The following is a 24,393-nucleotide window of genomic DNA, read 5'->3' on the forward strand; positions in this document are numbered from 1 at the left end:
TGCAACCCAGGTCATTAGGAAAGGGGCTCTATCTAGGCTGCAGGCCCCAGGACATTGTACAAATGGAGACTTATTTATTAAATATACATTTTTATCATAGCCCTGAGGAAGGGTGGGAAGACCCCTGAAACGCGTGGATTAGTCTTATGGATAATTTAACCAAAATGGGACACAATTGTAATAGCTTCCTTCTATATACACTATATTACCAAAAGTATTGGAAGCCTGCCTTTACACGCACATAAACTTTAATGGCATCCCAGTCTTAAACCTTTCAATATTGAGTTTGCCCACCATTTGCTGCTATAACAGCTTCAACTTTTCTGGGAAGGCCGTCCACAAGGTTTAGGAGTGTCTATGGGAATGTTTGACCATTCTTCCAGAAGCGCATTTGCGAGGTTGGGCACTGATGTTGGACAAGAAGACATGGCTCACAGTCTCCTCTCTAATTAATCCCAAAAGATGTTCTATCAGGTTGAGGTCAGGACTCTGTGCAGACCAGTCAAGTCCCTCCATCTCAAACTCATTAATCCATGTCTTTATGGACCTTGTTATAGTTGCAAAAGGGTGGGCCAACTCAATATTGTCACGAGTCGATCTGGTGATTGGATGTGTTCTGGGTCATCTCCCTACTGCCTGGGCCACTGGGTGATTCCAATTCTGGGCAAGCTTCTCATTATCTTCTACCTTTTGGTCGGGGACTCTTGCTCCACCCAGTGTCCAGCTGTAGTCAGTTACCTGATCTTATGACCTATAAATATCCTCTTCCACTTCCTGATGGCACCTTAGGATAGGTTTTGCTTCCCGTTTTGTCTGCCGTTATGTTCTATTCTAGTTGCGGACCTTTGCTTCCCCGACCAGTCTTCGGATCACCCCGTTGGATTGTACCAACTCTGGTTTTTGAACTCAGCTCGCTCTTGACCACTCTCCAAATCACCCCTTTTGGATTGCACGGTTTCCTGTGTTCAACTCGGCTCACTCCCGATCTCTGTTCTGGACTTCACTCCATTGGGGTCTGGCTTCTGACCTACTACTGCTAACCATGAGTCATTTACAGGTTTGTTGTTCCCTGAGTTTGCTTGTTGCACATTTTTTATTTGTGGTCCCTATATTTCGGCTGCAGGACCCTATCCGCTCCTCCACCTGATACCGGGATAACAAGACTACTGGTCATGAAACCAGAGGGGCGGTTGGCGTCTCTAGCAGGCCTAACAGATATTGAACCCTACGGACTAAGACTGGGATGCCTTTGAAGTTCATGTTCGTGTAAAGGCAGGCGTCACAATACTTTTGGTAATATAGTGTATAAACAGTATATAGTCAATGTCTAACTTTTAATTTCTGCTTTTATTTTTTGCTGAGCGTAGAATTTCTAGTCCATTGTGTGGTTCCTGATACATGTTGGGGCCCCAAAGTTGACGGTGCTCCAGATTTCCTATAATTACTCTGCAGTATCACACCAAGTACAAAGCCCTAGTGATGTGGGACTGTTAAAACCTCTGAAATGCATTGGGTTCTTATGACATAAGAGTCTCAAAGAAATTGAGTCTGGACTTTATATACATCCTGCTTTTGGCGCTTTCCTTTTCACTCACCCAGTCCCGGTTTGAAAATAGAGAAGGCTTTTTGCCTTGTACATGCATTGGGACTTCACTGACCAAATGAGTGGTGTAAATGGGTAACAAAGGCTCTCCACCATGAGGCTATCCCTTCCTTGACTATTGAAAACGAAACCCCTTAATGAATTGGTAATGGCCATCACCCATCCCAACCAGATTCTCAGCCATTGCAACAACCATATCCTACAAAGTTCATAGACAGGGAATCTTTGTTACCTTGGTTGTGCTTACTGACCTCAGACAGAGCTGAGGAACACTATACAGCCATTTAGGTGTTTCTTATATATTTCATACAGATAAATGTCTAATTTTAGCATATCTTGCAGTGCCTTGAAAAAGTATTCACACCCCTTGAAATTTTCCACATTTTGTCAGGTTACAACCAAAAAGGTAAATGTATTTTATTGGGATTTTATGTGATAGACCGACACAAAGTGGCACATAATTGTGACGTGGAAGAAAAATGATAAAATGATTTTCAAAATGTTTTACAAATAAATATGTGGCGTGCATTTGTATTCACCCCCCTTTACTCGGATACCCCCAACTAAAATCTAGTGGAACCAATTGCCTTCAGAAGTCCCCTAATTAGTAAATAGAGTTAACCTGTGTGTGATTTAATCTCAGATCAAATACAGCTGTTCTGTGAATTCTCAGAGGTTTGTTAGAGAACCTTAGTAAACAAACAGCATCCTGAAGGCCAAGGAACACACCAGACAGGTCAGGGATAAAGTTGGAGAAGTTTTAGGTTACAGAGTCTCACAGAGCGCTGTTCAATCCATCATGGGAAAATGGAAAGAGTGCGGCACAACTGCAACCCTACCAAGACATGGCCGTCCACCTAAACTGACCGGCCGGGCAAGGAGAGCATTCATCAGAGAAGCAGCCAAGAGGCCCATGGGAACTCTGGAGGAGCTGCAGAGATCCACAGCTCAGGTGGGAGAATCTGTCCACAGGACAACTATTAGTCGTGCGCTCCACAAATCTGCCCTTTATGGAAGAGTGAGAAGAAGAAAGACATTGGCGAAAGAAAGCCATAAGAAGTCCTGTTTGCAGTTTGGGAGAAGCCATGTGGGGGACACAGCAAACATGTGGAAGAAGGAGCTCTGCTGAGATGAGACCAAAATTCTACTTTTTGGCCTAAAAGCAAAACACTAGGTGTGGCAGAAAACTAAAACTGCACATCACCCTGAACACACCATCCCCACTGTGAAACATGGTGGTGGCAGCATCATGATGTGGGGATGCTTTTCTTCAGCAGGGACAGGGAAGCCGGTCAGAGTTGATGGGAAGATGGATGGAGCCAAATACAGGACAATCTTAGAGGAAAACCTGTTAAGAGTCTGCAAAAGACTTGAGACTGGGGCGGAGGTTCACCTTCCAGCAGGACAACGACCCGAAACATCCAGCCAGAGCTACAATGGAATGGTTTAGATCACAGCATATTCATGTGTTAGAATGGCCCAGTCACAGTCCAGACCTAAATCACATTGAGAATCTGTGCCAAGACTAGAAAATTGCTGCTCACAGACGCTCTCATTCCAATCTGACAGAGCTTGAGATATTTTGCAAAGAAGAATGGGCAAAAATGTTCCTCTCTAGATGTGCAAAGCTGGTAGAGACCTCCCCAAAAAGACTTGCAGCTGTAATTGCAGGAAAAGGCGGTTCTACAAAGTATTGACTCTGGGGGGTGAATACAAATGCAGCCACACTTTTCACAGATTTATTTGTATCATTTTTCTAAGACTTCACAATAATGTGCCACTTTGTGTCGGTCTATCACATAAAATTGATTTATGTTTTTGGTAGTAACATGATGTGGAAAATTTCAAGGGGTATGAATACTTTTTCAAAGCTGTGTGTGTGTGTGTGTGTGTGTGTGTGTGTGTGTGTGTGTGTGTGTGTGTGTGTGTGTGTGTATATATTGTAAGGGATTAGCTCGGTGGTAGGCGTGGATGACCCCTTTGGGGGTGCGTTTTCACAGAGAGATAGCCGATTAGAGGTTGAAAACAAGACTGATTTATTCATGCAATTTACTTAACACAATTGCAAGCATCAAAACAGCCAAAATAAAATAAAAGACAAAATAAATCCTTGCCTCTGTGGGCGGCTACCTTCTCACGCTGGAACCTACCTAAGAAGTCTTTCCAACCTACTGTTGGGCCGACACTGCTGATCCTACAGCAGACACTCAAATGTCCATTTGTTTGCTTTTCACACAGCACAAACATTGTCCATTGAACATGTCCCTTTGTTTTCTTTCACACAGCACATGTTCATTTATAACAGGATCCTTTACTCTTCAGATTCTTCACATGGAACACTTTGTCTTCTCACCTCTGAGACGTCTTCACTCGTGGTTACCCTCCTTAGCTTCACATCGCTTTAGGGGGTCTTCTCCCATGCTCACCAGCTTGTCGGGAGGCACACATCCGACTGTCCCCCTCTCCCAGCCCACACGGCGACAGGCGGCAGCAGTCCTTCTCCCATGCCCACACGGCGTCGGGAGGTACACATATGTCTGTCCTCCTCTTCCCAGCTCACACAGCGACAGGAGGCAGCACTCAATAGATTTTCTCTGGACAAATTATAGAGTCCTTGATCTCCTCATTCTGAACAGCTGAATGGTTTTCAACTTCCTGCTGGCTCTCTCTGCAGCCAACACCCTATAGTATCAGTGAACTTTCAAAGCAGGTGGGAATGTGTCTCCTCTCAGTGACTACATTCCCAGATTTACCTGACTTCCTGTCACATACCCCCCCCTCTTGTTTCAACCCTAGGGTTGGGACACATATTTCCAGGCACGCATGTGTCAGGCACTGCTGACTCACTGATAAGCCTCCTATTATCCTCAAGCTTCCGGATGAAACTGTTTTGTCATCTTCATTGACAGATTTCTCATAACTGCCACACAGTTTGTCTCTCATCTCATATACACATTCTTCAACTGCATTTTTGGCATCATTTTGCTCCTTCTCGTTTCTGTCATCTTCATTGACAGCTTTCTCATAAATGTCAGACAGCTTGTCCCTCATAACCGTCTGTCCAATCCACCATGGAGGACCGTGATCCATAGGCAACTCAATTGGGCTAGTCTTAATGTCTTCAACATTCTTAAGACGCCTCTCTCTGCAATCCATAAATGTTTTCCACAAAACTTTGAGAACCTTTGCTTCACTAAGCTTTGTTCCAAGTAGGGACTCTTGACATCCCTCTGTGACTTGAGTTGCCTCTCCATACATCTGTACACAATCATTGACTTTTTGTTGTAAAAGGGAATGATCTTCCTTCTTGAGCTTTGCTTGCTCTAAGATGCTGTGCAGAGGATTTTCCAATTGAGACAACAGGCTGTCACACATTTCTTCAAAGTGACCCCTGTTCCTTTTCCCAGAGATATCAATATCATTCACCAAACATTTCATATTCATAGGCAGATCAGAAGCATTTGCACTCATCAACTTCTTAAACTTTTCGCCCTCCTGAGCGAGTCGCAGTAAAGGCCTACTATTTGATTTGATATTCAGTTTATATTTCTTGCCAAACTCTTCACAGAAGTAGCCAACCAGAACATCATCAACTTTCCTTCCACCAACATAGGGGTTAAAGGCAACAACACAGTTGAACCCAGCGATCTGGGTGGTATCCATTATAGACCTCCTCTCTGCATCAGTGAAGAAGCATGGAACTGCAACACATTCTTTTACAGGTTTCTTCAATGCACTTTCTGCTGAACTATTTGACCGCTCAAGGTCACCTAGTTCTTTTTCTCTATCTGAATTCCACATGGAATGCATCTCAAGATCACGATCAAACTTCTGCCACCCGTCTTTCACCAGTTCCATTTTGGAAACACTCCCTGAAAGGCACTTATTCATTTGCTTCACGTTTTCACCAACAGCCTTAGTTTTCCCCACTAGGTTTTCAGCCTGAACTGAGAAATCATCACATTTCTTACTCAGCTCCTTTGTTTGCTGAAGCTCTAATGATACATTTTCCAATGCTTGAAGTTTTTGAAGGAACGGTTTATTCCAAAGGGGTGATTCAAGCCACATGTCATCACATTTCTGAGGCTCACTCAGGACAGACCCCAAAACACTGATCCTTTTAAAAACTGCATCAGGCACACTATCCCCTCTTTGGGACAGATCCTCTGTTGCCTGGAATTCCTCTTCCAGTTCCTGCAACGGAATCTTCATCTCTTCTACTTGCTGTTCTAAGGCTCGCTTAGACTTTTCTAGCTCCTGAACGCTTTTCACAACATCATCCTTGGAGCTGACCAATTCTTCCATTTCTGTACGCAGCTGTTTGTTAACACTTTCTAGTTCAGCCTTACACTCTAGAGCTTCCTCCAAAGAGCGAGCCAAGAACAGGGCTTTGCTCTCGTTATCACGCACCTCCGTTTCTGCACGGGCGCGTTCTTCTGCATATTTTGCAGACACAGTCTTCTCTTCACCAAGCATCTGATCAAACTTCTTTTTCACATCTTCAACACACTGTAATGAACCAACGCTTTCTTCCATGCGTTTTTTCATATCCGCTATCTGAGCTTGCAATGTTGCGACTTGCTCTGATAGGTTTTTCTTTGCTTCCGCCTCCTCTTTTAATTGTTCCAGGAAGCCATTTTTCTCATCTTCCATTTGTTTGAGCTTTGTGCTAAAACTCAGCCTTTGACACCTCTCTTCCTGTAAGAGTTCCTGCGTGTCTTGCAGCTGCGATTCCAAGATAGAAAAATCTTCCGCAATTTCTCTAGATTTGCTGTCTGCTTGAGAAAGCTGATTTGTAACATTGTCCAACTCAACCTGCAGTCGGTTTGCCTTCTCTGACAGCTTAGCACACAATCGGTCACCTTCTGACACCTTGACTTGCGATTCCAGAAGCTGTGCCTCTACTTTTTCCCTCTTATGTTCACAATCTTCTTTTCCCTGCATAAGAGCCTTCACCTCATTGGCTAGCATCTGGGAATAAGAATGTAATTCTGCCACACAGGCTTCTTTCTCCTTTAACTGCTGCTGGACACGTTGGGCTTCCCCTTTCCAACTTTCACAGTCCGCACGCCATTCATTTACCACATTGCTTAAAGTAGTGAGCTCATACACAGTACTCAGTAATTTAGCCTCTCTTTCACTTTTCTCTTTGTCGCTGAGAGACAATGTCGCTTTCAGAGCAACATTCTGTTCCTGCGACTCCTGCAGGTCTATTTTTGTAACTTCCAAACACTGAAGACTTTTTTCCAGCTGATTACGCAACTCCAACATATCAGCCATACTTTGCTTCTGCAAAGTCTGAATTTCACTTTCCTTTTCCATGAGGATGGTATCTTTCTCCATTATAGTCTCTCTGCGTTTTTGCAACTCGACCAAAAGAAGAGCAGTGGATTCTTCCCACTGTAACACATGAGACTTGAGTAGTTCATTCATTTCCTGCAAGTTTCTATGCTCCATTTTAAGCAATTCCAAGGCTTGTTCCTTTTCTTCCATTTTCCGTTGCAAGGCATCCAATTCAGCCCTGCACACATACTCGGTTTCCTCCAAACCGATGGCCTCCATTGGCTGCTGGCGTCTCTGTTTCCAGCCTGCCATGCTCTCTTGGTGAGCCTTTTGCTGAGCTGCAAAGCTCCGCTGAAAATCCGCATTTGCCTGCTGTTGAGCTGCATTTGCCTGCTGTTGTGCTGCATTTGATATAATCAGATGTTTCAACATCTCCTCCATTTTGAGTTTACTTTTCATCTGAGCACACTGCGTCTCCATAGCAGTTTCATCAGTGTTGCTAGGGACAACAACCTTCCTCTTTAGTAGACTCTCTTTAGGCATGGATGGGGCTGGTTCAGACGGCAACATCCCCTCCATCCAAAGAATCCGGTCTCTCATTTCATCTATCTTTGCATTTTTCAGGCGTTTGGACCGCCCCATCTTCAATAACTCCACAAACAAATTTTTCACAGTCCAGCAAACAATTTTCAGACCACTGTCTCTTCAACACATGTAGTTTTTCCCTCTCTTGCAGGATCTCTTTTCCTGCGCACACAGTTTGTGCAGTCACTTGCACCAGACACAACAAAGTTCATCAAAAAATTTTGAGACCCCTGTCTCTTTAAAACACTTTTTTTTTTTTTTTTTTTTTTTTTCTGTCAGGATCTTCTCTCCTGCACACATAGATTGTGCAATCTCATGCACCAGACAAAGTTCATCAAACATTTGCACTTCCTTGCAGGGATCTTGCTGCTTCTGCCCACTGCATACCTCCACCATATGTAAGGGATTAGCTCGGTGGTAGGCGTGGATGACCCCTTTGGGGGTGCGTTTTCACAGAGAGATAGCCGATTAGAGGTTGAAAACAAGACTGATTTATTCATGCAATTTACTTAACACAATTGCAAGCATCAAAACAGCCAAAATAAAATAAAAGACAAAATAAATCCTTGCCTCTGTGGGCGGCTACCTTCTCACGCTGGAACCTACCTAAGAAGTCTTTCCAACCTACTGTTGGGCCGACACTGCTGATCCTACAGCAGACACTCAAATGTCCATTTGTTTGCTTTTCACACAGCACAAACATTGTCCATTGAACATGTCCCTTTGTTTTCTTTCACACAGCACATGTTCATTTATAACAGGATCCTTTACTCTTCAGATTCTTCACATTGAACACAGTTCATTTAACAGGTCCCTTTACTCTTCACACTCTTCACATGGAACACTTTGTCTTCTCACCTCTGAGACGTCTTCACTCGTGGTTACCCTCCTTAGCTTCACATCGCTTTAGGGGGTCTTCTCCCATGCTCACCAGCTTGTCGGGAGGCACACATCCGACTGTCCCCCTCTCCCAGCCCACACGGCGACAGGCGGCAGCAGTCCTTCTCCCATGCCCACACGGCGTCGGGAGGTACACATATGTCTGTCCTCCTCTTCCCAGCTCACACAGCGACAGGAGGCAGCACTCAATAGATTTTCTCTGGACAAATTATAGAGTCCTTGATCTCCTCATTCTGAACAGCTGAATGGTTTTCAACTTCCTGCTGGCTCTCTCTGCAGCCAACACCCTATAGTATCAGTGAACTTTCAAAGCAGGTGGGAATGTGTCTCCTCTCAGTGACTACATTCCCAGATTTACCTGACTTCCTGTCACAATATATATATATATATATACACATATACACACACACACACACACACATATACATATACACACACACACACACACACACACACACACACACACACATATATACATACATACATACATACATACATACATACACACTATACATATAAATATTTACATTGTATTATAGTCATTGTCTAACCTTTCATTCCTGCTTTCATTTTTTCCTGAAACCGGCTGACTATAAAGCGTAGAATTTCCTGTCCATTGTGTGGTTCCCGATACGTGTTGGGGCCCCAAAGTTGATGGTGCTCTGGATTTGGGAGTTGTTTGCGTCCTGCTGCTTCTGGAAGGGTTCGTAGCTATGGAAGAATATAAAAATGAAGGGCGTAATGTTATTTACATGCAGGGCTTTTTTTTCTCAAAATAGGTGGTACCCCCCCTTCCTTCCCCTTCCGAGTCACCCCCTCTCTCTTTCCCCTACCAACATCCGACTACTGTACCTTAGTTCCACCCCTCTACCCACATCCCAATACTGCCCCTTTCAGAGAATACAGAACCAAGCTTCATTTTGTGGTGCCAAGCAATTTGTATAGAATTTTTTAATGATAGAAAAGCAGTAAAATAGATCCGCTGCAGCCAGCAACAAAAGACCTCCCAGTAACACCAGATCCCTCAACAATAAAATAACCCCCACCCCCCAGGAACAATATATCTCCCAGAAGCCATCATCAATAAACCCTCCAGCAGTCAGCAACAATAGTCCTATCCCTTAACGGTAGATTCCTCCCAACCAAGGTTGTTGCAATGGCTGAGAATCTGGTTGGGATGGGTGATGGTTATGACCAATTCATTTTTCAAGGGGTGTGAATACTTTTTCAAGGCACTGCAATGTTCATTTTCTCTACCACAGTGCAATCCGCAAGATCCAGTGGACTTTTTACAGCCATAAATTTCCATGATGACGAGTGCTAAAAATCAGAAAATTATGGATGGTGCCATCAAAAACGTCCAAAAAAGTGTCCCCATCACACCATTTCAAATGCAAATAGGGACAATTATTGGTTACAAAACATTACAGCATTGTTTTGTGACAAATAAATGTCCCTATTTGCATTCTAAATGGAGTGATGGTGACACTTTTCTATCACCCAGTCACACCCCCCCCCCCCTCCCCACCTGGTGGAGACTACCGGCGGCTGAGTCATCACACACTGAGCATGCACGGTCCATCATTGTCAATATCAGGAAACTGGTCACAAGCAATGATGTGCAACTATTGCTGGAGCGAGTACATAGCTCTGACATATACCACAGCATGTATAAGTCTCTGTACCAGAGGAGCTTACACTCTACTGTCCCCTCCCCCACAGTCACATCAGTCTCTGTACCAGAGGAGCTTACACTCTACTGTCCCCTCCCCCACAGTCACATCAGTCTCTGTACCAGAGGAGCTTACACTCTAATGTCCCCTCCCCCACAGTCACATCAGTCTCTGTACCAGAGGAGCTTACACTCTAATGTTCCCCCCACAGTCACATCAGTCTCTGTTCCAGAGGAGCTTGCACTCTAATGTCCCCTCCCCCACAGTCACACACTATTATTATTATACATTTATATAGCTCTGACATATACCGCAGTGCTGTACAGAGATCACTGAGCCAATCCCATCAGACTCTGTACCAGAGGAGCTTACACTCTAATGTCACCTCCCCCACAGTCACATCAGTCTCTAGAGTGTAAGCTCCTCTGGTACAGAGAGTGATGTGACTGTGGGGGAGGGGACATTAGAGTGTAAGCTCCTCTGGTACAGAGACTGATGTGATTGGCTCAGTGATCTCTGTACAGCACTGCGGTATATGTCAGAGATATATAAATGTATAATAATAATAGTGTGTGACTGTGGGGGAGGGGACGAAGAAACATCTGACCTCTGTGCTTCCAACAAGGGTTCTTCCACCAACTACTATGTCCTGTTTTGCTTGTGGATTAAATACTTATTTTACTCACTGAACTGCAGCTCAATTTTTAACATTTGTAGCAAGTGTTTTTTTTTTTTTTCTGGATTTTTGAATAATATTCTGTCTCTATCATATAAAATACACCCATGATAAAAATTATACACCCGCCATTTCTTTGTAAGTGGGCAAACTTACACAATCTGCAGGGATCAAATCATTATTTTCCTCACTGTATAATATATACAGTATGTGTGTATAAAAATAAGTATGTGAACTAATGTTAAAACATTATAATGTAATTATTACCGCATAAATTGTGTGTATTTATAGGTATTTCTATACTGTCATCATAGTCATACACTAAGTTACAATATAATGTTTTAACATGAGAGAGAGACAGAGATATATCTCTATATATATATATATATATATATATACATACATACATACATATACACACACACACACTGTATAATATATATATATATATCTCTCTATCTATCTCTCTATCTATCTCTCTATCTATCTATCGATAGAGATAGAGATATATAGATAGATATAAAAATCTCTCTCTCTCTCTCTCTCTCGATACATAGATATTATGGGATAGAGAGATATAACAATAAAATGTAGCATAAACTACATAGTTATATTATAATGTTTTTATTTACAAACATTTTTATTGAGTATTTCAGAAGAGATACAAAAACCAACATCAGAAATATTACTTTGGAAATATATGGTAATACAAAAGTTGTAAAGAAAACAAAAATAATTGATATTCCAGTACATATGGATTTCCCCAATTTGTGATACAATAAACACCTTATAATATAATATATATATATATATATATATATATATATATATATATATATATATATATATATATATATATATATATATATATAGTTTATGCTACATTTTATTTATATATCCATCTATCGAGTTTGTATTATTAACATTATTATGATGATGTCAATATCACCCACCTTGTGTGCTGTCTGTGCTCCTTACATGGTTAGAGGGCATCGTACTGAATTCTATGCTGGGCTGCCCACTGCTGGAGGATGTTGAGTACTGCACTGCAGAGCTGTCTACACAGCATTGAGAAAAAACACAAAATGTCATATAAAGCGTTGATATGACAGTGATGTGTAAAATAGGATTAGGTCACTAACCTTGCATGGAGACATTAGAAGGAGGAATGGATTGAGTGTAGTTATAGGCCGGTGAGATGGTGAATGCCCCATCATTGTTTGTAGTACGGATGCCTTGGACTGTACTGAGCTCTGCAACAGTTTAAAAAATAGAATAAACAGAATCTGCAGGTTTTCTATCATATGGTGCAGCTCCAGGTCCTCCCACCATCACAATCCTGCACACAATTCACATACGGGTGCAAGCGCAGCTTGTCACGCTGAAACATGTAAGCGCACCAAGGTCCAGACAGCTGCATTCTGAGAAATACCCAACATTATTGAGTCATAAAAAACAACAACATGTCCCAGCAACAAAATACTGTGGGGGGCATGATAAGTCTATGCATTTCATGCTACATCAGCAGTTAATCAGTCTACGCATTTCACACTACATTGGTGCTTCATCAGGTGCTGATGAAGCATGAAATGCATACATTTTTATCATGCCACACAGTGATTTGTTGCTGTGACAAGTTGCTTTTATGACTCAATAACGATGGGAATTTTCAGAGCGCAGCTGTCTGGACCTCTGTGAGCTTACAGAATCTGCAGGTTGTTCACAATGAGGTGTGATGGTTCTGCGTGCCGCAATCACAAGTGAGCCAATGATAATTCAATCAGAACCCGTAGAAGCATTTATGGGGATCATGCGCTAACGCTTGCTGTATGCACTTCAAAGCCTACCAAGACCACCCTAAGTAATGCACAGCGCCTGTTTTTTTACCTATATTTTATAAGTAGCCCTCTTGTGGGGTTTATTACAGCACTTAGAGGCGCTTCCCTGCGATTGTTTTCCTCTGTGTATATCCAGAGCAGTGGCGGTCGGCAATCAAATCTACCACCCCCCTCCCGGGACAGACGGCCGGCTGGCTGCCCAGCCGGACAGCCAGCATCCTTACCTTCCCCAAGCGGCTGCGAGTCTCCGCCGGCCGTATGTCCCCTCCCTCTTCCTGGCCAATAGCCAGTAAAATCACTTCTCTTTTTAGCCAATCAGGAATGGGGTCTCACAAGTCACGACCCACTTCCTGATTGGCTGGGAGGTTAATCAGTGTGATAATAGTGAATATTCATTCGCTATTGTCACACAACTGGGTGGGCTCAGGGCTCTGCCCATCCTTTTTTTAAGCCTATTAGAGTCTCTGGCTCCAATCACATGCTTAAAAAGAAAAAAAATCCCCTATTGGAATCCATGCGTCCTGCATGTAGATTAGGGGGCCGGACACATTGATAGGGGGGCGGCACCCCTGTGCCCCCAATGGACGGCCGCCACTGATCCAGAGTCTGCTAAACTCTGGACATTTTTGGACTTGCTATGGACTTATAACTACATTTCTTGCATATTAGGTATCATGACCAAGCCTCTGCGCCTATAACCTCCTCATCTTGTTTGAAACCCATGTACAGCAGAGCTCAGACTGGGAGAACAAAAATCAGCGCTGGGAGCCAATCAGTTGTTCTGTAGAGGCTCATATGCTAACAAGGAGCATGCGGATAGGTGGAAACAGAGAGATGAGCTCATCTGTTTGCTGTGTCTCCTTTCATGGTCCGGTCACCGGCTTGGGGAGGGACAAGAAGACCCAAACGTGTTAGTGAACTGCAGCAGAGAAAAATCAGGTCTCCTGCCCTGCCAGACAGGGATGTGCTGTGTACTGCGAAATTTCATTGTAGAGTCCCTGCCTGCTAATAGTACAAGTCCAGATAATACAGAACTACAACAAGTGTATGCCAATGATGGCGAACCTTGGCACCACAGATGTTTTGGACTACATTTCCCATGATGCTCCTGTACTCTGCAGCGTAGTTGAGCATCATGGGAAATGTAGTTCCAAAACATCTGGGGTGCCAAGGTTCGCCATCATTGGCTTATACTATGACCCCCACCAACCGTATCTGTTGTCTGTAGAGGACAACCTTGTCCTTGATTTAGGCATACTTTTTGTTAAGCTCAATAACGCTATTGTTCCCACTATGACACTGCCGGGTGCCACAGAGAAAGGTCGCTGGGGGGGCCCCCATTAAAATTATGATATGGGGCCCCATGATCTGTACTTACCCCCCATTAGATAAAACAGATCGATCTTCAAGCCAAAAATTAAAGCTTATCTTATGACCCCACCAACCTTGTCTGCTGTCTGTAGAGGTTACAGGGTATGAGGACACCGTGCTGAATTCTGTGCTGGCCTGCCCTCTGCTGGAGGATTCTGAGTACAGCACTGCAGTAGTATCTGCACAGAGCAGAGGCAATAAATGTCATTTGGCGTGAAGCTCTAATATCTCCTTATTGTGCAAAATATGAACTCACTGACCTTGCAGGGTGACCCAGGAAGAAGGGGGAGCAGAGCTGCTGTACCTATAGATCGGTGAGACGGTCACACTGCCTGTACTGCTGGCCTGGATTGTATGAATCTCTACAAAAGTTTGGAAATTGGTTATCCAAAACCTGCTAAAAAAAAGTTTGGAAACTGATTTTCCAGAGCCCAATAATGCAAGTTTTAAAGCTTGAACCAAGAATTATTGTGAGGTCCAAATTAGAGTCCATGCCAACTGGTAATACCAATCTAAATAATAACAAGCAAGTGTTACAGCTTATACTATGACCCCACCAACCTTGTCTGTGGTCTGCATAGGTTACAGGGTTAGAGGACACCGTGCGGAATTCTGTGCTGGCCTGCCCTCTGCTGGAGGATTCTGAGTACAGCACTGCAGTAGTATCTGCACAGAGCAGAGGCAATAAATATTATTTGAAGCTCTAAGATATCCTTATTGTGCAAAATATGAACTCACTGACCTTGCAGGGTGACCCGGGAAGAAGGGGGAGCAGAGCTGCTGTACCTATAGATTGGCGAGACGGTCACACTGCCTGTACTGCTGGCCTGGATTGTATGAATCTCTACAAAAGTTTGGAAATTGGTTATCCAGAACCTGCTGATGCAAGTTTTAAAGCTTGCACCACAAATGATTGTGGGGTCCAATATAGAGTCCAGTCCATGCCAACTGGTAATACAAGTGTAAATAATAACAAGTAAGTGTTAAAGCTTATGCTTTGTCCTCACCAACCTTGTCTGCTGTCTGTAGAGGTTACAGGGTTAGAGGGCACAATGCTGAATTCTGTGCTGGCCTGCCCTCTGCTGGAGGATTCTGAGTACAGCACTGCAGTAGTATCTGCACAGAGCAGAGGCAATAAATGTCATTTGACGTGAAGCTCTAATATCTCCTTATTGTGCAAAATATTAACTCACTGACCTTGCAGGGTGACCCAGGAAGAAGGGGGAGCAGAGCTGCTGTACCTATAGATCGGTGAGACGGTCACACTGCCTGTACTGCTGGCCTGGATTGTACTAATCTCTGCAAAAGTTTGGAAATTGGTTATCCAGAACCTGCTGGCGGCTGACAGCACAGAAAAAAATTAAACATTTTTGATACATTTTACTTGAAATATTCTAAGGGTCATTCCACCCAATGACTTTGGTGATTTTAGTTGGATTCCTGTGAAGTTTCCAGTCTAGAAGAGCTGAAGTCAGACACACAGGGGGGAGACTTTGGAATCTCACAGATCTTTCTTGTTACCCCTCCTCCCCATATTTAAGTAGATTTGTTGCCTTCAGAGCTTTTGATCATCCCGGTCAGCTGTTTGAAATTAACTCCAATAAAATCCTGAAGGTAACAAATCTCAGAAGTTCTCAACAGCTAAAAATTGAAAAGACAGCGGAAATGTGTAATTCTGCAAAATAAAATAATTATTGGTTTCTAGTAGTGTGCTGACTGCTCCCTACCTACCTTGTTCTTGATTTAGGCATACTTTTTTTATGTTCAATCACACTATTGTTACTGACACTGCCGGGTGCCAGAGGGAGAGGTAACTGGGGGGGTCCCATCAAAATTATGCTATGGGGCCCCATGATCTGTACTTGCTCCCCATTAGATAAAATAGATTGACCAGGGCTGGCCCAAGACATTGTGCTGCCTGGGTCCAAGAATGAAATGCTGCCCAAAGTGGCATGCCCCCTCCTGCAAAGAAGCATGCCCCCTCCTGCAAAGGAGCATTCCCCCTCCTGCAAAGAAGCATGCCCCCCTCCTGCAAAGAAGCATGCCCCCCTCCTGCAAAGAAGCATGCCCCCCTCCTGCAAAGAAGCATGCCCCCCTCCTGTGTGGTTATGAGTAAGCAATCTTGAGTATCGTGAAACGCGTCAACCTGTTGCATGTTCCTGTGATGCACTGTCTGTATTTATTCTTGATGAGGAATTAAAACACTTGGATTTCATGAATTCCTGAGTGCGGTCAATTTCTCCTTTTGGCTGTGAAGTAATTGGATGACGGATCCGACTCGCACTGGAATGCCTTGCCTCACCTGAGCGGCTTTTCTTTGTTAGTATCATTGACCCTCCTGCAGAGAAGCATGCCCCCTCCTGAAGAGACGCATGCCCCCTCCTGCAGAGAAGCATGCCCCCTCCTGCAGAGAAGCATGCCCCCCTCCTGTGTGGTTATGAGTAAGTGATCTTGAGTATTGTGAAACGCGTCAACCTGTTGCATGTTCCTGTGATGCACTGTCTGTATTTATTCTTGATGAGGAATTAAAACACTTCGATTTCATCAATTCCTGAGTGCGGTCAATTTCTCTTTTTGGCTGTGAAGTAATTGGATGACGGATCTGACTCGCACCGGAATGCCTCGCCTCACCTGAGCGGCTTTTCTTTGTTAGTATCATTGACCCTCCTGCAGAGAAGCACGCCCCCTCCTGCAGAGAAGCACGCCCCCTCCTGCAGAGAAGCACGCCCCCTCCTGCAGAGAAGCACGCCCCCTCCTGCAGAGAAGAAGCACGCCCCCTCCTGCAGAGAAGAAGCACGCCCCCTCCTGCAAAGAAGAAGCACGCCCCCTCCTGCAAAGAAGAAGCACGCCCCCTCCTGCAAAGAAGAAGCACGCCCCCTCCTGCAAAGAAGCAGCACGCCCCCTCCTGCAAAGAAGCAGCACGCCCCCTCCTGCAAAGAAGCAGCACGCCCCCTCCTGCAAAGAAGCAGCACGCCCCCTCCTGCAAAGAAGCAGCACGCCCCCCTCCTGCAAAGAAGCAGCACGCCCCCCTCCTGCAAAGAAGCAGCACGCCCCCTCCTGCAAAGAAGCAGCACGCCCCCCTCCTGCAAAGAAGAAGCACGCCCCCCTCCTGCAAAGAAGCACGCCCCCTCCTGCAAAGAAGCACGCCCAATCCAGCAAAGAGACATGCCCAAAAACATCATCTCAGCTCACAGGTATATGAATTGTGCAGCACCACGAAAGCTCCCCCTTCCTCTTCACCGCCACCGACCAATTACACTCTGATTCCGGCTCAGTGATGCAACATGCCGTGACAGCAGCGCTGCATTGGTGATGGGTTCTCCTGCTATTGAAGCCTGTGCTGTTCCGGGACCGGGAGAGTTGCTCCATCCCCCGCCCACCAGCGTACAATTTGCACTGCTGGGAGCAGGGCTGGGCTGGGGAGCAGAGAGGAGCATGATGCAAGGATGACACTGCACGCTAGAGAGAGGGAACCTTAGGTCCTTGGGCACTGGGCCCCTATTGCCGCCCCTCTTAAAGTTCCGCCTGGGTCCCACGGACCCACCGGGACCCATGGTAGGGCCGGCCATGAGATCGATCTATAAGCAAAAATGAAAGCTTATACTATGACCCCACCAACCTTGTCTGCTGCCTGGACTGCTTAGAGGGTCACCATGCTTTACTGCTGTCCTGGATTGTACTAATCTCTGAAAAAATTTGGAAATTGATTATCCAAAACCTTTTGTTTTAGAGATTGCACTAGAAATGAGTGTGGGGTCCCATTAAGAGTCCATGCCAACTGGTAATACAAGCCAAATTAATAACAAGCAAATGTTACAGCTTATGCTATGACCCAACCAACCTGGTCTGCTGTCTGTAGAGGTTACAGGGTTAGAGGGCACCGTGCTGAATTCTGTGCTGGCCTGCCCTCTGCTGGAGGATTCTGAGTACAGCACCGCAGTAGTATCTGCACAGAGCAGAGGCAATAATAATCATCAATATACAAGAAGAGTGAATTCCTCCAAATTGTGCAAATGATTGTTTACTTACTGACCTTGCAGGGTGACCCCGGAGGAAAGGGAGGTGGAGCTGGTGTAGCTATAGATTGGGGAGATGGTAAATGCCCCCACACTGGTTGTACTGGTGTCTTGGATTGTACTAATCTCTGCAAAGGTGTGGAATCCATGAATGAAAATTGTCAGTTCAGAGGACATTAATATAAAGCATTGATTCCTTCTACCATCAAATATTTAAGGTAATCAATGAGCAAGGGGCCTGCTCACTGGAGGTACAATAAAGCTGGAAAATACATATATGGGAACTACTTCGCCTTTCAAAGGATATGCATTTCTGCTCATCCAGTCCTTAGATTTACACAGCTCTGCCACCTAGCACAGCCTTGTTTAGCAGGGCAGGAGACCTAACTTGTCTCTGCTGCAGTTCAGAAACACTTACAGGTCTTGTCCCCAACCCAGCCTCTGACTGGACAGTGACAGGAGAAGCCGCATTCTGATGAGCTCATCTCTGTCACTCTGCTCTCTCTTTCTATCAGCATGCTATTTGCACATCAAAGTGATTAGCTCCTTGTGCTGCTTCTCCCTCCTCCTAGTCTGAGCTCTGCTGTATAGGGACTGCAAGAGGCTGACGCCAGGTCAAATTCAAGTACTCTGGTGGTGTATGGAAACATATACTACACACACACACACACATTATATTACACATATATATATATAGAATACAGAGTGGCATAGATTTGAGACTTTTATATCTGCTTCGACTTCTGATTTCACCATCCCGGATTGGGCTGCATCTGAATGACACCTGAACAAAGATGGTGTTATCATCCTGGGTTTGAAGGGAGATCATGGCTTTCTATAAAACAAGGCACTGTACCTGTGATGGGGTGCAGGTCAGTCGGATGCGTCCCAATGCTGATTGAGTCTGCGCTGCTGGTGGAGCTGGGATAGACTTTGGTGGTGGTAGCTGTGTAACATCAAGCAAGCAAATCAGAACGAATGATAATAAATTGCTTTGTATCAATTAAATAAAAATAAACACTTCTCCTTAGGTGGACGTCATATGACGTTCTGGAGTTTAGAACCCCTTCAATACCGGGCACTTTGGGCTCGGGCACTTCGCCCCACCCCCTGGGCACTTCCCCCTCCTGTCCGGGGCAATTTTCAGCTTGTAGCGCTGTCGCATTTTGTAATGACAATTGTGCGGTCATGCAACATTGTACACTAACAACATTTTTATTATTTCCCCCCCCCCCCCCCCCACAAATAGAGCTTTCCTTTGGAGGTATTTAATGACTACTGGGTTTTTTACTTTTTGTTAAACAAATAAAAAAAAAAAAAAATTTTTAAAAAAAGACAGAAAATTTTGAAAAAAAAAAAGTTTTTGTTAGTTACAAAATTTTGTAAAATAAGTAAGTTCACTCCTTCACTGAAAGGCACTGATGGGCACTGATGAGGTGGCACTAATGAAGTGGCAATAATATGCAGCACTGATAGGCACTCATAGGTAGCACTGAAGGGCAGTCATGGGTAGCACTGATAGGTCACACTGATGGGCACTTATAGGCGGTACAGATGGGCACTGATAGGCGGCACTGATGGGCAATGATGAGGCGGCAGCCGCGGCACTGATGGGCAATGATGAGGCGGCACTTATGGGGTGGCACTGATGATCACTGATGATGAGGCACTAATATGCAGCACTGATGGGCACTGACAGGCAACTCTGAAGGGCACACAAACAGCACCGATAGGCGGCACTGATGGGCAATAATGGGCAGCACTGATGGGCAATAATTGGTGGCACTGATGGGCAATAATGGGCAGCACTGATGGGCAATTGGGTGGCACTGATGGGCAATAATTGGGTGGCACTGATGGGCAATAATTGGGTGGCACTGATGGGCAATAATTGGGTGGCACTGATGGGCAATAATTGGGTGGCACTGATAGATGGCGCGAATATGCATAAATCCAGTACATTGATGGGCGTCTGTGCGAGGAATAGTTGCAGAATGAAGAAAATCCATGGAGAATAAATCCCAGATGAGCCCCCAAACCAAGGCTTTTGTTGTTCATGTAAAATCCTTACCTAAAACAATGACATCCATGGATGAGGACTCCACCTTCGACCCATTGGTGGTGACGCACCAATACGATCCAGAATCCCCCACTTCTAAATGGTTCAGGGTGACTGTGTACGCCCTGGCGGTGGAGTTGTCATAAACTAGGCTTATTCGGCTTTTAAAGCCTTCATGAATGAATCCGTTGGAGTCTGCCAGAGGTGGACACCCAGTGGAGCTCCATCTACACCAATACGTCAGAACGCTGGAGCCAAAGTCTTTTGGAACTTGGCACTTCACTTGGAGAGATTCGCCAGCCGTCACGTGCCTGAACACCTTTCTCTTTGTTGGCCCTACAAAGAAAAAGTTACAATGTCACCAACCTCTGTACAACGGCTGCCAATATAAACCCCTACAGTGCACACAGTCCCCTCCCCCACCAAAGAGAGGTAAGGAAGTGCATAAGTACATACTTTATTTCCAAACAATTCTAAACCTTTTAAACTAAATGGACCTATAGACTAATGTAACAGGAACTCTAGATATTTTTGATGGGTTATGGATATAGACGGATGGGGATGGGCAATGGCGGCATTCCCCATCTGGGGGGGGGGGGGGGGGTTATAACTGTGGACTGGAACGAGACTCTGCTTTGAGATACCTGGCTGCATTAGTTTTGGAGCCATTGGGCCCTTTCTGGCATCCCGACTTCGGGGTCCCCCTTTGTAAGGCTTTACATTTTGTGCCCTCCATCAGCATTATAATGCCTGGTTATGTGGAGATACGTTTTGGGCTCTCTCAAAAATACCACTATACAGCCCTGAAAACATTTGGGCGTGTATAGGCAGCACACTCCAGTCTCAGAGAGAAACCCCCTCGTTACTTGTTACATTACCTACCTTGTAACTACTCATCACCTGATTCTCATTCAGATGTTTCATGTACCACTAGCTCCAGAGGAAGCTTACAGTGATAAGCGAAACATGTAGGGCAACCTGGACACACTCAACGTCTGTTCATCAATACTATATAGACGGATTTCAGAGGCGGTTGTATATATTTTTTCTTGCAACCATCTTTTGAACATATCAAATATGTGATGTATTCTACTGTTGTCATTTGAGATTCATATATACTACATTATGTGTGACTAATTTTGCACATGTACTTGAGGTTATACGCCTTGTTTTTTAACCGGTTTCCGACTGCGCACAGTATATTTACTGCAGCAGTCGGCCCCGGCCAGGCAGAGTGACATAGGTCTACGTCGCTCGCCTGTCACTCCTTCTAGAGCCAATAGCGGGCGGGCGCGCACCCGCTGAGGCGCGCGCCCACCTCGGCTCGTTCACGGAGGAGTGCGGGAGTGTGACTGGCGGACCCGATGTCCGCCGGTCACACTACGATAGTCGGTACAGCGGGAGAAAGACAGAGCGGCTTATGTAAACAAGCCGCCTGTCAGTTCTCCCTGTGTAAAAGTGAAGATCAGACAGTTCTACTATGTAGAACCGTTGATCTTTGTTTTTACACTAGTAGACCTGTCCCACTACAGTTAGAATCACGCCCCTAGGACACACTTAACCCCTCCCTGTCCAATACTGTTAACCCCTTCCCTGCCAGTGTCATTTTTGCAGTAACAGTGCATATATAAAAAAAAAAAAAAAAAAAAAAAAAAAAAAAAAAAAAAAAAAAAAAAAAAAAAAAAAAATCGCAGATCGCCGCCATTACTCGTTAAAAAAAAAAAAAAAAAAAAAACACCAAAAATGACAAAAATCTTTCCCTTTGTTAGTAAACGCGATAACTTTTGCGCAAACCAATCAAAATACGCTTTTTGCGATTTTTTTTACCAAACATAGGTAGCGTAAAACAAATTGGCCGAAAATGTTAAAAAATTTTGATTTTTACATTTTTTTTGGGGGGAATTTCATATAAAAAAAAAGTGAAAAATATTGTTGTTTTTGCAAAAATTGACGCTGTTTTTTTGTTTATAGCGCGTGATCAAAAAAAAAAAAAAAAAAAAAAAAAAAAAAAAAAAAAAAAAAAAAAAAAAATCGCACAGGTGATCAAATACCACCAAAAGAAAGCTCTGTTTGTGGGAAAAAAAGGACGTGAAATTCGTTTAGGTACAGCGTCGCACGACCGCGCAATTGTCCGTTAAAGTCACGCAGTAAAAAAAAAAAAAAAAAAATCGCAAAAAAACCCCTGGTCTTTTAGCAGGAAAATCCTCCGGTGGTAAAGTGGTTAAGATTGTATGTTTGTCTGCTTTTCTTTGGCTTTTTGTCCAATTATTTTATACTACTCTCCAATAAAATATATAATTTTAATTACCAGTGCCAGTAAAGTCCAATTCTTTTTCTCCTTTCCAAATTTCTATTCTGTGGGATGTGGCACTTATACAATTCTTGCGCCTACATCCTGCGGCCTGGTTGCGCAATACACAATCTATTGTAGTTTTCTTTGTGGATAATTTAAATCGGAGCGTTAGCCTATGTGTGCTATTGGGTTAATGGTATGAGCCATTGAGGTTGTGATCTTAGGAAATGTTCTCCTCAACCAAAACCATCAAAAGACCATCTGTGACCTGATCTGAGTCCCTCAGAGATTTAAAATGAGTCGATCTGCTCTTCTCATACAAACTAAGATGTCTGCGAGTGGACTGAGGACTCTAGAATAGATTTTGAGTATCTGACTTACCATTTAGAATATGGATGTGAACGTCCTTCCAATCCAGTTCTTCGGTGGGCAAATACACCCCACAATGGTAGAATCCAGAATCGCTAATTCGGAGATCATTCACTAATACGTTGAAGCTGGTTTTGTTACTTTCTTCTTGGATCAGGACTCTTCCCCAAAAGTGACTGTTCACCTGCCCGGTACTGTTGATGATGTTGTCACATGTTGAAGATATGGTGTTAGTCACTTTGCACCAGTAAAGGGTCCCATTATGAGGCATCGTGAGAGCCGGGCAAGGAATGAGGAGGGAACCACTGAGTCTTCCAATGAAGATTTCAGAGGAGGAGGGGACCTTTTTTCCTAGAAAGATTGTAAAACTTAAATTTTGATAATTGTTTCCAACATTTAGAAGTAGTAATAGCGATAATAAAACAACTAACCTAAGAGGTAGACTTCTAAACTCTCAATGAATGGGTATTCCTGTGTGAAAGGCCAGCTCCCTAAAGACATGGTTTGACCAGTTTGGCATGGAGGAAGTGGAGCGGTCTTTACAGAACCCTGACCTCAACCCTACTCTTTGGCATGAATTAGAATGCTGATGGGGATCCAGGTCTTCCCCATCCAACATCAGTACCTGACCTCATAAATAGGACCAAATTCCCACAGACACCCTCCAAAATTTTTCCAAGAGTGGAAGCTGTTCTAGCCACACGAAAGAAGAAAAATGGTCGCACACCACCACGGAATCCAATGAAGTAAAGTTCTTTATTCGCTTAAGTGGTACAAGGTATCTTGTACCACTTATGTGAATAAATAACTTTTTTTTTTTTTTACTTTATCTCTTTATTGAAAATTTTTCATCCATTTATACAAAAAAAAAAGAAACAAGAAAACATGAAACTCAAAGATTAAAAAACAACATCACATTCTTCACTCATCCCCTGTTCCCATCCTAGATTTTTTTTTTTTTTTTTTATAAAAAAAAAAAGTAATCACCCCCTACCCACCAGCAGTGATATTTGTATCGGTGAGTTTAGGATCCCTAAATATCTAGTGAGATATTTTTCTACTCAATCCTTTCACCTCTTTACATACACAATCCAAATTCTCATTCATCCAACTTTCGGTCCCTATTAACCATAAATGGTACAAAGGTCACTGTTAACTTATTAACTATACTTCTGTGTTAATGGGTTTTATAATTATAATCCCTCTGTCCTCCCACCAAGGTCTCCACATCTTATCAAATTTCTTTAGTGCCCTTTTTTTATATAAACCGATTCTCTCTCAGAATAACCACATTTATACTATTTATCCATTCCTCACTGGAGGCAATCAACTTCCTTGCTTGGAACATACACCTCAGAACGGGAATTTGGAATATCAGCTGGGATTCCTCCAATCCCAATAGGCAGTATTTCGCCTCCAACAGAATGGGAGGTCCCAAACTCTCGGTCAATAATACGCTTCACCCCTCCCAGTATTGGAACAGCTTCGGACATCTCCAGAACATATGAATTATATCCCCTTTCGGGTTTCCACATCTAGGACAATTTGGATCTGTTCGATGACCAAACGGATAAAGTCTATATGGGGTATGAGAGAAAAAAAAAAAAAAAAGAAAGAGAAAAGAGAAAAAGAGAAAAAGAGAAAAAGAGAAAAAGAGAAAAAGAGAGAAAAGAGAAAAGAGAAAAAGGAAAAAGAAGAAAAGAGAAAAAGAGAAAAAGAGAAAAAGA

At 43.8% G+C, this 24,393-nt stretch overlaps 2 protein-coding genes and 1 long non-coding RNA gene across 4 annotated transcripts in view; 1 reads left to right on the top strand and 2 right to left on the bottom strand.

The window, feature by feature from the left end:
- Positions 1 to 24,393, top strand: part of SELENOH (selenoprotein H) — a 94,461-nt gene that overhangs the window by 34,651 nt on the left and 35,417 nt on the right. The gene's annotated exons all lie outside the window — the stretch shown is intronic.
- Positions 1 to 24,393, bottom strand: part of LOC309567970 (polymeric immunoglobulin receptor-like) — a 31,326-nt gene that overhangs the window by 4,935 nt on the left and 1,998 nt on the right. Inside the window, exons 3-8 of the mRNA XM_082273524.1 lie at positions 22,679 to 23,017; positions 20,017 to 20,340; positions 18,802 to 18,891; positions 11,863 to 11,973; positions 11,674 to 11,778; positions 8,923 to 9,082 (exon numbers count right to left, since the gene is read on the bottom strand). Of these exons, the coding sequence (XP_082129650.1) occupies positions 8,923 to 9,082; positions 11,674 to 11,778; positions 11,863 to 11,973; positions 18,802 to 18,891; positions 20,017 to 20,340; positions 22,679 to 23,017 (1,129 nt within the window). The remainder of the gene's footprint in view (positions 1 to 8,922; positions 9,083 to 11,673; positions 11,779 to 11,862; positions 11,974 to 18,801; positions 18,892 to 20,016; positions 20,341 to 22,678; positions 23,018 to 24,393) is intronic.
- Positions 14,695 to 17,877, bottom strand: LOC309567971. 2 transcript variants are annotated; one of them, XR_014225978.1, is made up of 4 exons: positions 17,771 to 17,877; positions 15,127 to 15,228; positions 14,941 to 15,045; positions 14,695 to 14,773 (listed from the first exon to the last, which is right to left on the bottom strand). It is a non-coding gene; the product is annotated as an uncharacterized lncRNA (long non-coding RNA). The 2 variants fall into 2 exon arrangements; XR_014225979.1 differs by having other exon boundaries at positions 14,941 to 15,228.

The sequence above is a fragment of the Pelophylax lessonae genome, assembly GCF_965119305.1.
Source record: "Pelophylax lessonae genome assembly, chromosome: 12".
Lineage (NCBI taxonomy): Eukaryota > Metazoa > Chordata > Amphibia > Anura > Ranidae > Pelophylax > Pelophylax lessonae.